Source organism: Eulemur rufifrons, chromosome 28 (genome assembly GCF_041146395.1).
Source record: "Eulemur rufifrons isolate Redbay chromosome 28, OSU_ERuf_1, whole genome shotgun sequence".
In the NCBI taxonomy this organism is placed as follows: Eukaryota; Metazoa; Chordata; class Mammalia; order Primates; family Lemuridae; genus Eulemur; species Eulemur rufifrons.
In genome coordinates, this window is record NC_091010.1 from 46,645,197 (window position 1) to 46,655,126 (window position 9,930).

General features: G+C 56.7%; 1 protein-coding gene across 1 annotated transcript; it reads left to right on the forward strand.

Moving 5' to 3' along the window:
- The first annotated feature begins 1,619 nt into the window (after positions 1-1,619).
- NKX2-3 (NK2 homeobox 3) lies at positions 1,620-5,148 on the forward strand. Its single transcript, XM_069460968.1, has 2 exons — positions 1,620-2,168; positions 3,636-5,148. Exons 1-2 carry the CDS (start codon positions 1,814-1,816, stop codon positions 4,361-4,363), a joined length of 1,083 nt encoding a protein of 360 aa, XP_069317069.1. The 5' UTR covers positions 1,620-1,813; the 3' UTR covers positions 4,364-5,148.
- Positions 5,149-9,930: the final 4,782 nt, after the last annotated feature.

The following is a 9,930-nucleotide window of genomic DNA, read 5'->3' on the forward strand; positions in this document are numbered from 1 at the left end:
GTACCCACTCCCAGAGGGTGTCTGGCGCCGCCCGGGGCGTTATCCACAGTTTCTGCACCTTCCACCAACCCCTTCCAGCTAAGGCTGGTCTTTTCCAACTCTGCCATTTTGGCCGACAAAAAATAGTTGGGGCGTCTGAAGCCAGATGAGGGGCGCCACGGTTGGGTCAAAACCGGTCCCTATTTTCCAAGGCCAGCTGCACACGGGTCTTGCTGTGGGCCTCGAAGCAGCACCCTCACTAGGCTAGGCTTGGTGACAAGCAAAAGCCTATAGTGCGAAAGGCGGGGGGGGGGGGGTGGTGTCGCGATGGTCCCTACCAGCACGAAGTTTTCAGAATCTCTGGAGACCCCATAGGTTCCCCCAGAAAACAACCAGGGCCTCCCAAGGGTGCCAGAAGGCGTGTGGGTAGAGAAATTAAAAAGGCATGTCGGAGAGTCAAGGCCTAGACTCAGGCTCAGGATTTCAATAGGCGGAAAAGACAGCCGCCATGGCTGCGTCACCTCCCTGTGAAGACAGATCCTGCTCTCAAAACCGTACGAAGTCACCCAATGTGTGCTGAATTCCAGCCACGTCACCACCAATGCGGTCAATAAACACTGCTTGACATCTGATGCAGAATAGTCGTGGTTGACACGTACAGAGCACATAACATGCATAGGGCCCTGCACTACGAGCTTTGCCTCATTTAACCCTAGAATAACCATGAAGAAGGTACTACTGTCCCCTTTTTATAGATAAGGAAACTGAGGCTTAGGAATGCCCAAGGCCACACACTGACTAGGCTGTGGATTTGAACCAAGAGCAGTTGAACATCAAAGTTTAGTTGATTCTTTGATTCTCTTCCACATACCTGCTCTGCCACCGCTGCAAGAGTTACAAGGGCAGATGGAACCGGTACCCTGCTCTCAAAGGGCTCACTGTCTAACCAGGGCGACCAGGCAGGCACATACAGCTATAGAACTAAGTGGGAAGTAAGTGACGCGAGTGTCCTTTGCTAACACGGGGTACAACTTCAGAGGCGGGAGAGAGAGAAAACTTCTGGCTAGGCGATCAGGAAACGCTTCCTTGGAGCAGATAGTATTTGAGCACAGCCTTGGAGAACAGCTTTCGGCTAGTGGAGACAAGGGCGGGAAAGATGTTCCAGGTGGAGAGAACAGCTTGAGCAAAGGCAAGAAGGCGGAAACTGACATCCATAGATAGATAAAACACTCCGTCTCCTTGCGGATCCAGCGCCGGGTATTTACCGACCAGGAAGTTTTCCTGCCCACGCAGCAGCTGGAAAAACCACACTCCTGGGGCATCCTTCCTGGGCTTTGGTTCGTGGACGGCAAGCCTCCCAGAACTGGTCCAGGTCGGCAAAGTGCAGTCAGGCGGGGCGGGAATCGGTGGTTCAGACACTCAGGTCAGTGCAGCCTCACCAGGAAGGACTTGGACTTCAGGACTCCATACTAGTCCGTGTCTATTTCTGGTAGCTCTGCAAGGTCCTACTTGGAGAAAGCGGGGGCGTGGCCCACGTGAGCCAGAACCAATGGGGAGGGAGGCCGGGGCGCGGGCCCCTCCCCCAGGCGTGACGCAAAACCCCCGGACAGAGGCTTCGCAGCCCGGGCCCCAGTCCCTGCAGAGGCTGTAACAAAACCCAGACCCCCAGGTCCGGGCCAATGGAGGCGATTTAGACTGGAGTGGGACCGCGTCTGTCAAAAGCCCGACTCGGCAGCAGAGGCAGAGTCCAGAAGGAGAGCTGGAGCCGCCGCGCTGCCTCCCCGCCCCCGCCGGGATTTATTGAGTATTTGGACTGGACAATTAAGTGGCCCTGATGATGTTACCAAGCCCGGTCACCTCCACCCCTTTCTCAGTCAAAGACATTTTGAATCTGGAGCAGCAGCAGCATTTCCACGGTGCGCACTTGCAGGCGGACTTGGAGCACCACTTCCACTCGGCGCCCTGCATGCTGGCCGCAGCTGAGGGGACTCAATTTTCTGACGGTGGGGAGGAGGACGAGGAAGAAGAGGGCGAAAAATTGTCCTATTTGAACTCACTAACAGCAAACGACGGCCACGGGGATTCGGGGCTCTGTCCCCAGAGCTATGTTCACACAGTCCTACGAGACTCGTGCAGCAGGCCGAAGGAACATGAAGAGGAGCCCGAGGTCGTGAGGGACCGGAGCCAAAGTGAGTAGAGGGGTAGAGGAAACGCACCCGCATACCTGGAGCAATGGTGGAGCGCCTGCAAACCTTGCCAGCACGGCTGTATGCCCCTTTAACCTTTGACCATGCCTCCTCCCTGGTCAAGGACAGTTCCACAAAGTGCAGGTACCCGCAAGGGAGCCGGGGTGGAGAGAGGAGGAGAAAGTGACCCTGACAACTACTCCCGCAGAAGGGCGAGATGATGCAGCCCCCAAGGGAAGGGAAAGTGGTTATTGCTGCCTTGATGCCGATAGGCGACGTGGGCTCAGCTGCTGGGTCTTAACTCAGTATTTTTGCTCTTCCCTCCAAAAAGGAGTATTCTCAAAAAAGTAAAAACCTGAATCTTGTTCACTTTCCCTCTATCAGGCCAGGGCAGCCACCCCCTTTCCGAAAAGAGGGCCCAAGCAAGTTTCGTCTTTAGCGTCCGCAGGGCGTAGGAACTTTGGTAGAGACCAGCTGGGTGGTTTCCTCACTTTTCTGCTTGAAGCTCAGCGTCCTTGAACCCAGGGCACCTGGCAGCTAAGGGGAAGGGATGGTAGGAGAGTGCGTGGGAACACAGACTATTCCACGGGACCATAGCTCTCACATCCCTGAGGCGCTGGCCTTTTTTGAAAATTCGTGACGTTTTTGCTTTGTGTCCCAGTCTGCGGGCCCAAATAGGAAACGCGCCACTAGTGTCTGAGATCATGGCTGCTCACATCGGACGGGAGGTGAATTGGGTAGGGAGACAGGATAGCTGAATAAAGCTCCCAAGGACGTGTATCTGAGGGGACAGAGTCAAAGAATCTCTTTTTTCCCCAAAAGGAGGTTTGATGCGGCAGAGTTCAAGGCCTATGTATGCTCTGACAGCTCCGGGGGCTTAAAATTGACATGAAACTGTCTAAAATCAAACTTCTTTTTCTCTCTAAAGTCAAAATTGTTGTCATACACATTTCCATGTAGACGTTTATCAGCAAAAAAATAGTCTCTGGGCAATACGCAAGCGTCACACTCCAAACAAAGATTTATGCGCAACCCATGCACATCGGGCCCCCTAATGCCAACACGCCTCACACCTTCAGCTATCTGTGGTGGAGTGGAAGGCAAATGAGTTTGCAAATACGGTAGTTAATATGTAGTTGCAAGCCTACATCCTGAAAATAGTCATTAGCACGTCGAGCCGCACATTTAATACGGGGTAATCTCTTCTCTCGCAGATGCTCAAGACCTAAATAAATGCGCACTAACTACCCCTCCCCACGGAACGTGCCTCCGCCGGCTGAGGGCGTTCTTTGGGTACTCAGGCTGTCGCAGGGTCCCACGGCGCCAGGAGCCAGAAACCTTCCAAAAAGCCCAGGCATTTACTACCGCACGCTCCGCGCCGCCACCAAAAGGGGCCATGGTGCTCCAGGACAGGAGCCGCGGTGAGGCCGGGAACAGCTAAGGGACGCTGTTGTTTTGCTTCTTCCGCAGAAAGCTGCCAGCTGAAGAAGCCTCTAGAGGCGGCCGGAGACTGTAAGGCGGCGGAGGAGAGCGAAAGGCCGAAGCCGCGCAGCCGCCGGAAGCCCCGGGTCCTCTTCTCGCAAGCCCAGGTGTTCGAGCTGGAACGCAGGTTCAAGCAGCAGCGGTACCTATCGGCGCCCGAGCGCGAGCATCTCGCCAGCAGCCTAAAGCTCACGTCCACGCAGGTGAAAATCTGGTTCCAGAATCGCAGGTACAAGTGCAAGAGACAGCGGCAGGACAAGTCTCTGGAGCTGGGCGCACACGCGGCCCCGCCGCCGCCGCGCCGCGTGGCAGTACCGGTGCTGGTGCGGGACGGCAAACCGTGCGTCACGCCCAGCGCGCAGGCCTATGGCGCGCCCTACAGCGTGGGCGCCAGCGCCTACTCCTACAACAGCTTTCCTGCCTACGGCTATGGGAACTCGGCTGCGGCCGCCGCGGCCGCCGCAGCCGCCGCCGCGGCCTACAGCGGCAGCTACGGCTGTGCGTACCCGGCAGGCGGTGGCAGCGGCGGCAGCGGAGCCTCTGCGGCGACCACCACCATGCAGCCCGCCTGCGGCGCGGCCGGAGGCGGCCCCTTTGTGAACGTGAGCAACCTGGGAGGCTTTGGCGGCGGCGGCGGGGCACAGCCCTTGCACCAGGGTGCTGCAGTCGGGGCCGCGTGCGCTCAGGGCACCTTGCAGGGCATCCGAGCCTGGTAGGAACGGTGCATGTCACGCGGCGGGCGCCCACATCAGCCTGGCGCCGCGATACTGAAACGCGAGAAAGGCCGGACCCAAGGGCCAGGTCCCCTCGTTAAAAAAATACACGTCTCGCTCCCCAGGCTTCCGGATCGCAGCTCACTGGAGACCTGGGGAAGGGGGCTCAGGGCGAGGAGGATGCCTGGGTCCGGTGTCCAGGACTGTCTCTGAGGCAGAAACGCGGGCTGAGCGCTGGGGAGACGATGGCTCCCAACCCTGCCGGCGAGGGCTTGCAAGAGGCTGGGATTCTGGCTGCTGCCTGGTTCTTCCAAAGCGAGAGGGGCTTCTCTCCCTCGGCCTTCCCTCGGCCTCCGCGAAGCCTTGGCGGGGAACCCAAGGACAAGAGTTTAAAAAGCATGAAGGAGAGAAAAATGAGGGTCGTGGCTTGAGAAATACCAGGCCCTGCCGATCCTCTGCCTACTTTGTGCGCCCGGGGCGCCACGCCACAGTCGATTTTCGCTCCTCAGCCGCCTCCCTTCCTCGGCGGATACCTCGGGCGGGACCTCCAGATTGCCGGGGGACACAGAACTCTGAGAGGAAAACCAGCCCACCGAAATCATAATTGGGGGGGTACCCGAACAAATCTGGGACCTGGTGGGCCACCGGAGGTGTTACCGGGTTTCCTTTCTGATTCGTATTCTGTATCCAGCACATGTTATCTATATATATAGCTATATCCACACACCGTGTACACACCCGCTGCCATACACTACAGGAATCAATAAACAAGGTGCAATATTTCCAAACCGTTGGCCGACTACAGGCTCTGTTTAGCCCAGAAGAATCGGGAAGGATCCTTTAAATAGGGCGGGAAGGGAAGGAAAAGGTGCGAGGGGGAAGGCAGTCCTCCTGGGCGGTCGCAGGCCTGGTCTCCTCTGAGCCAGGCCTCAGGCTGCAAGTCTGGTCTCTTCGTGGCTTTGTTCATTCATTTCTATTTACTTTTGTGGGGAGGACAGGTCGAAGACTCGGGGCCTTTTGAGGTCCTGGGCTTTGCAATCCCCCCAAATTTTACCCAGATGTTTGGACTAGCTGTCTGGAGCCGAGTACGGTCAAGGCTTAAACCCTGCCCCACCTTGAGGGTCTCCAGGAAAAGGAAATCTCGCCCCCAGGACCAACCGTAGGCGGCGCGAAGGCGGTTCCTTCATCAGCTACCGCTCTGCCTTCCAGCGCGCCCGGGGGCGCTGCGCTGAGCCCCGCCGTGGCCCGGCTCTCCCCCTCGGCCGCCCTCCCTTCTCCCCCGGCGGCCGCGGCTTTATGCGGCTCCTTGTCACTTGCGGAGAATGGCTGTGCGAGGCCTGTGCTGCCACACGGCCGATTGTGAGCGTGCCAAGGCGGGTGAATGGGGAGGCCTCAGAGCGCCGCGCCATTGTGGGGCCGGGCCTCGCTGAAAGGCGGCTCCGGGCCGGGAAGGTGCGGAAAGAATGGCTTTTTATTGGAGTCCCGAACAAAAGGTGTGGTAGGAAGGCGAGGTCCCCTGCGCGAACAAAAACCCCAGCGCGTCGGATTGACGTCCCCCCCGAGCTCCCCATTGCTTCTCAGAGCGGGGGCTTTGTGCTGCAGTCTGTTCAACAGAGGGACGGAGAAATGCGCGGGGGTTTTATTCCACACTTTTTGTGCACTGGGGGAGGGGGCGGCAAGGGGGACGGGGACTGGGCGGGCAGCAAGGAGGGGCGCGCTGATTAGGCCAGGCCGGCTGGGGCGCCGAGACGTTCAGCGGGAGTCGGCGGCCTGAATGCAGGGTCATTATTGCTACAAGTTTAGCAATTTCGCCCTTACAGGAGGGGGTGGGGCTGCTAGGTTGCTGCGGGGCCGCCCGGCTGGGGAGCTAGAAAGACGCGAGGAGGAGGAAGAAAAAGGAGGAGGGGAGGGAGGCAGGCCGGCAGGCAAGGGAGCCCCCCCACCCAAGCCCTCTGACCGCCCAGGATGCGACTTGGACTCATCCAAAAGGCGGCAGGCTGGAGAAGTGGCGCTCCGGGAGCAAAGACCCTCCCTCCCCTCGCCTCTCAATGCAGCAGAAAGACCTGGGAGCCGAGCCTGAATGAGTGCGCCAGACTGCTGGTTCCTGAGTTCCTCACCGCCAGGTCCCTTCTCTCCCACGTGGCCCTAGAGCTGGCACACAGCCTACCACCACCACCACCATGCGCCCCAAGCCCCCTTCCTAGTAAGCTCCTCTTCTGGAGACATTATCTTCCCAGAGGTTGCTTAGCCTAAGGGCTAGAGAGGGAATTCTTGGTTCCATACTGCTCCTCACTGCCTACATCTTCGAAAGACTCATTCATTCATTCATCCATTCAACTATGTATACTGAGCACCTACTATATATAAGCCTGAGATGGCAAACAGCCTGAGAGTGCTGTTTGGACGGGCTTCCTTTTTGTCATTCAGGAATCCACTTCACTGGAAACTCATCAGGCTTTCCCTGATCACCTATTCCAAAGGATCCTCACTCCCAGCTTGGGATGTTCAGATGCTGGGGATGGTGAGGAACAAAACCAGTGTACATAGACTGATGGAGTTTATTTTCAGGTGTGTGTGTGGGGAGATAAGAGTCAAAATAAATGTAAAAGTAGATGAATTCTAAAAAGGAAATAGAAAAAAATGCTGGGAGTGGCGGTCCTTTGGAGTAGGTGGTCAGGGAGATTCCATTTAAGTGGATTCCTGAATGACAAAAAGGAAGCCCGTCCAAACAGCCTTTTGCTGTCTCAGGCTTCATGCCTCTGCACATGCCCCGCTCTGTCTGGAATGCCCTTCCACCCTCATCCTTCTGGTGAACGTTCTGTTCCTCCTTCAAGGCCAAGCTTCTTTCCTGAACCACCCAAGTAGAGGTAATCATTCCCTCATTTGTGCCACCAGAGTGTTAGGTACTTTCCAATATCATAACATGGTGTCATGCAAAGATTTATTTGTCTCTCTCCCTTCACATGAGGTCATGGAGGGCCAGGTTGGCATCTTTTCCCTCTGGGACAGATACTATAGTAGGAGCTTATGGGTCCAGGAGGACTGGGGGATGCCTTCCAGGCTCCTTCCCAACCTCTTCCCTGGTGCTCAAGGGCCATGCAGATCACCCTGGTGCTGCTGAGTTGTAGCCTTGGCTGCAAGGGAAATGCTGAGCCAGACCCTTGGCTCCCTTGGGCCTAGCCAGGACATTTGGTAACCCATCTGATCCCAGTAGAAGATCTTGCCTCTCCACCCCATGATGTCACTTAGGGACATGGCATCCTGACTTCCCTGGGAATATTATACCTCACCCTACAGCTCAAAACCTAGGATAGGAGGCTGAGTGAGAACTTTGTGAAGACTTTGACAGCAGGACACAAAGTTGGGGACTGGGGAGGACTTGGAGATAAGGAAGAGATAAGTGACTTAGGAGATGGGTGGGGATGTAAAACTGGGATGTATGAGATAAACGCAGGTTTTGCATCTCGGACCCAATTCGACTTCCCCTGCATTCACTAGGTGCAGAGAATAGTAGGTGAGCAAGATCCTGGTCCAGGACTCTGCCAATGCTCACTCCCCAGGCAGGATTTCAGCGCCTGCACTCTAGGAGCTGAAGTCTCTGGGAACTGCTGCTCTCAGTCCCCTGAGGGTTTCCTAAGTAAGCAACTACTTTTTCTCCAATCTTAGTTCCTTATCCTGCTGGGCCTTGGCCTCTCAATGCTCCCAGCACCAGATCCTCACTTTACTTGCCTGCTTCCTCCCGGTCTACGTTGGTCTTCCTTCATTCTGCATCCTCTCCTGTTCTGGAAGAGAGATGTGTGAGCCTCATAGAGGAAACAGAGCTGGTTCTGTGGTTTGGCTTCCGGGAGGTTGCGTGTCTCGAGATACTTAAAGCCAGTCTGGACCAGCCCACTCCCTACACTTCTCCGGAGCCTACAGTCTCCAGGTATAAATAGCTCCCATCATTTCATTGAAGGATTTCTGTACTGCTCATTGCTGGGGTTCCAAGGCCACTGGAGAGTGAAAACCCTTGACTAACATAGCTATTTCTTCCTCAGGCTCCCTCCCCAGGGGAAAAGATCCCCATCCCAGGACTGCTGCTTCATTGGAATGTCCTGTGAGCCAGGACGAATTATAAAATGCAGGCAGGCCTTCTAATGACCCTTGAGACTTTGAGCCGGCCAAATAAGTTGTTCCTCTAGTTATTGAGCTCTAGGGCAGAGAGAAGGATGAACTATATGATTTCAGAGGTCACTTGTGGCCTAAACTCTCCTTGCTCCCCTGGATGAATGTATAACACCTCCCCACGAGTGACTTGTGCTACACTAGGCTGTGGAGTAGGTTCTAGATGGCCAGTATTTTTTTCTGCAGAGCCTGATCTTGAGGAGTTAAGAGGATGGACTCTGGAATCAGATTTCCTCATTCTAATCTCAGAGCCACCACAACCAGCAGTAGAGACCTTGAGTAAGTTAGAAACACTCTGAACCTGTTTCCTCCTCTATTAAATGGGTATGCTTACAGGACCTCTCTTAGGCTCTTTTAAAAACCTACAGTAAAATGCACAAATATTAACTGTACAACTCCATTCATATTTGTATATGTAAACACTTGTGTACCTGTGCCTTGACATGGAAAATTAAATGAGATGATTCATGTAAAAGTAGCTTAGCACACAGCCTGGTACTCATCAGGCACCGCCTCAATGTTATAGGCCAGACGGGTGCTAGGCGGTGCGTATGCTGAGAGCCCAGGGCACTATCCTGTCCTTGAGACACTCCCAGGTGCAAGGGGTGAGGGGTCGGGAGGACAGCGGGGGTCCCATGAGGATTCGAGGATTCGGAACCACTACGCCGCGGGCGGGTGCGCGTCCTGACAGAGACCCAGAGAGCCACTGTGGGTAAGCCCGGGGCAGGTGGTGCCGGGCCGAGGCCTGTAGGGCTCTGGGGAATTCGACTGAAGGGGAGGATGAAAGAACCGTCGCGGCGAGCTCTGACCGAGTCCCCTCTAGCCCATCACTGCGAGGGAAAAAAGGTTGGGAGGGGAAACCCAGTCCCACCCTGAAGGGCTTCTCCGGGTCCCTGCCGGAGCGGCCACAGTGTCCTGGGCCGCGCATCTCTGCCCGGGTGGGGCCGGGTGGGCGGGCGCTTCCCGGGAGAATTGCGCGTGCGGAAGGCGGGGTGGTTGGAGGCCTCCGCTGCAGCCTCCTCCGCCTGCGCTTTACGGTTCAGGGCGCCAGAGGGGACTTCCCGGGAGCCTTCTCCCAACTGGAAAGTCCGAGCCCGGAAGGACTGCGATTGTCCCTGACTGGACAGAGTTCAGTGCTCGGGCGGGCGCAGCCTGGCTCCTCCGCCGAGGGGAAGGAGCCTCTGAACCGCCGGGCGCAGCGCAGGTGCCGCGGGGCGGAGCGCCCGGGGGCCGCGGGCTGACCCTGGGCGGTCAGAGCTCGCTGGGCAGGGCGTGCGCAGGCGAGCCCCGGGACGGCCTGGCCAACTCTTGGGATGAGAGCCCAAACTGGAAGAGCCAGCCATCCTGACCACCGCACCCGGGGCGTGGAGCCAGGTAGGACGTCCTGGGTGGCGTTTGGGGAGTCC

What these genes read in the sequence shown, in the direction of transcription:
- NKX2-3 (XM_069460968.1), top strand. Translation starts at nt 1,814, where the DNA reads ATGATGTTACCAAGCCCGGTCACCTCCACCCCTTTCTCAGTCAAAGAC. An exon ending in CGTGAGGGACCGGAGCCAAA is followed by an intron (nt 2,169 to 3,635) that starts GTGAGTAGAGGG and finishes CTTCTTCCGCAG; the next exon opens with AAAGCTGCCAGCTGAAGAAG.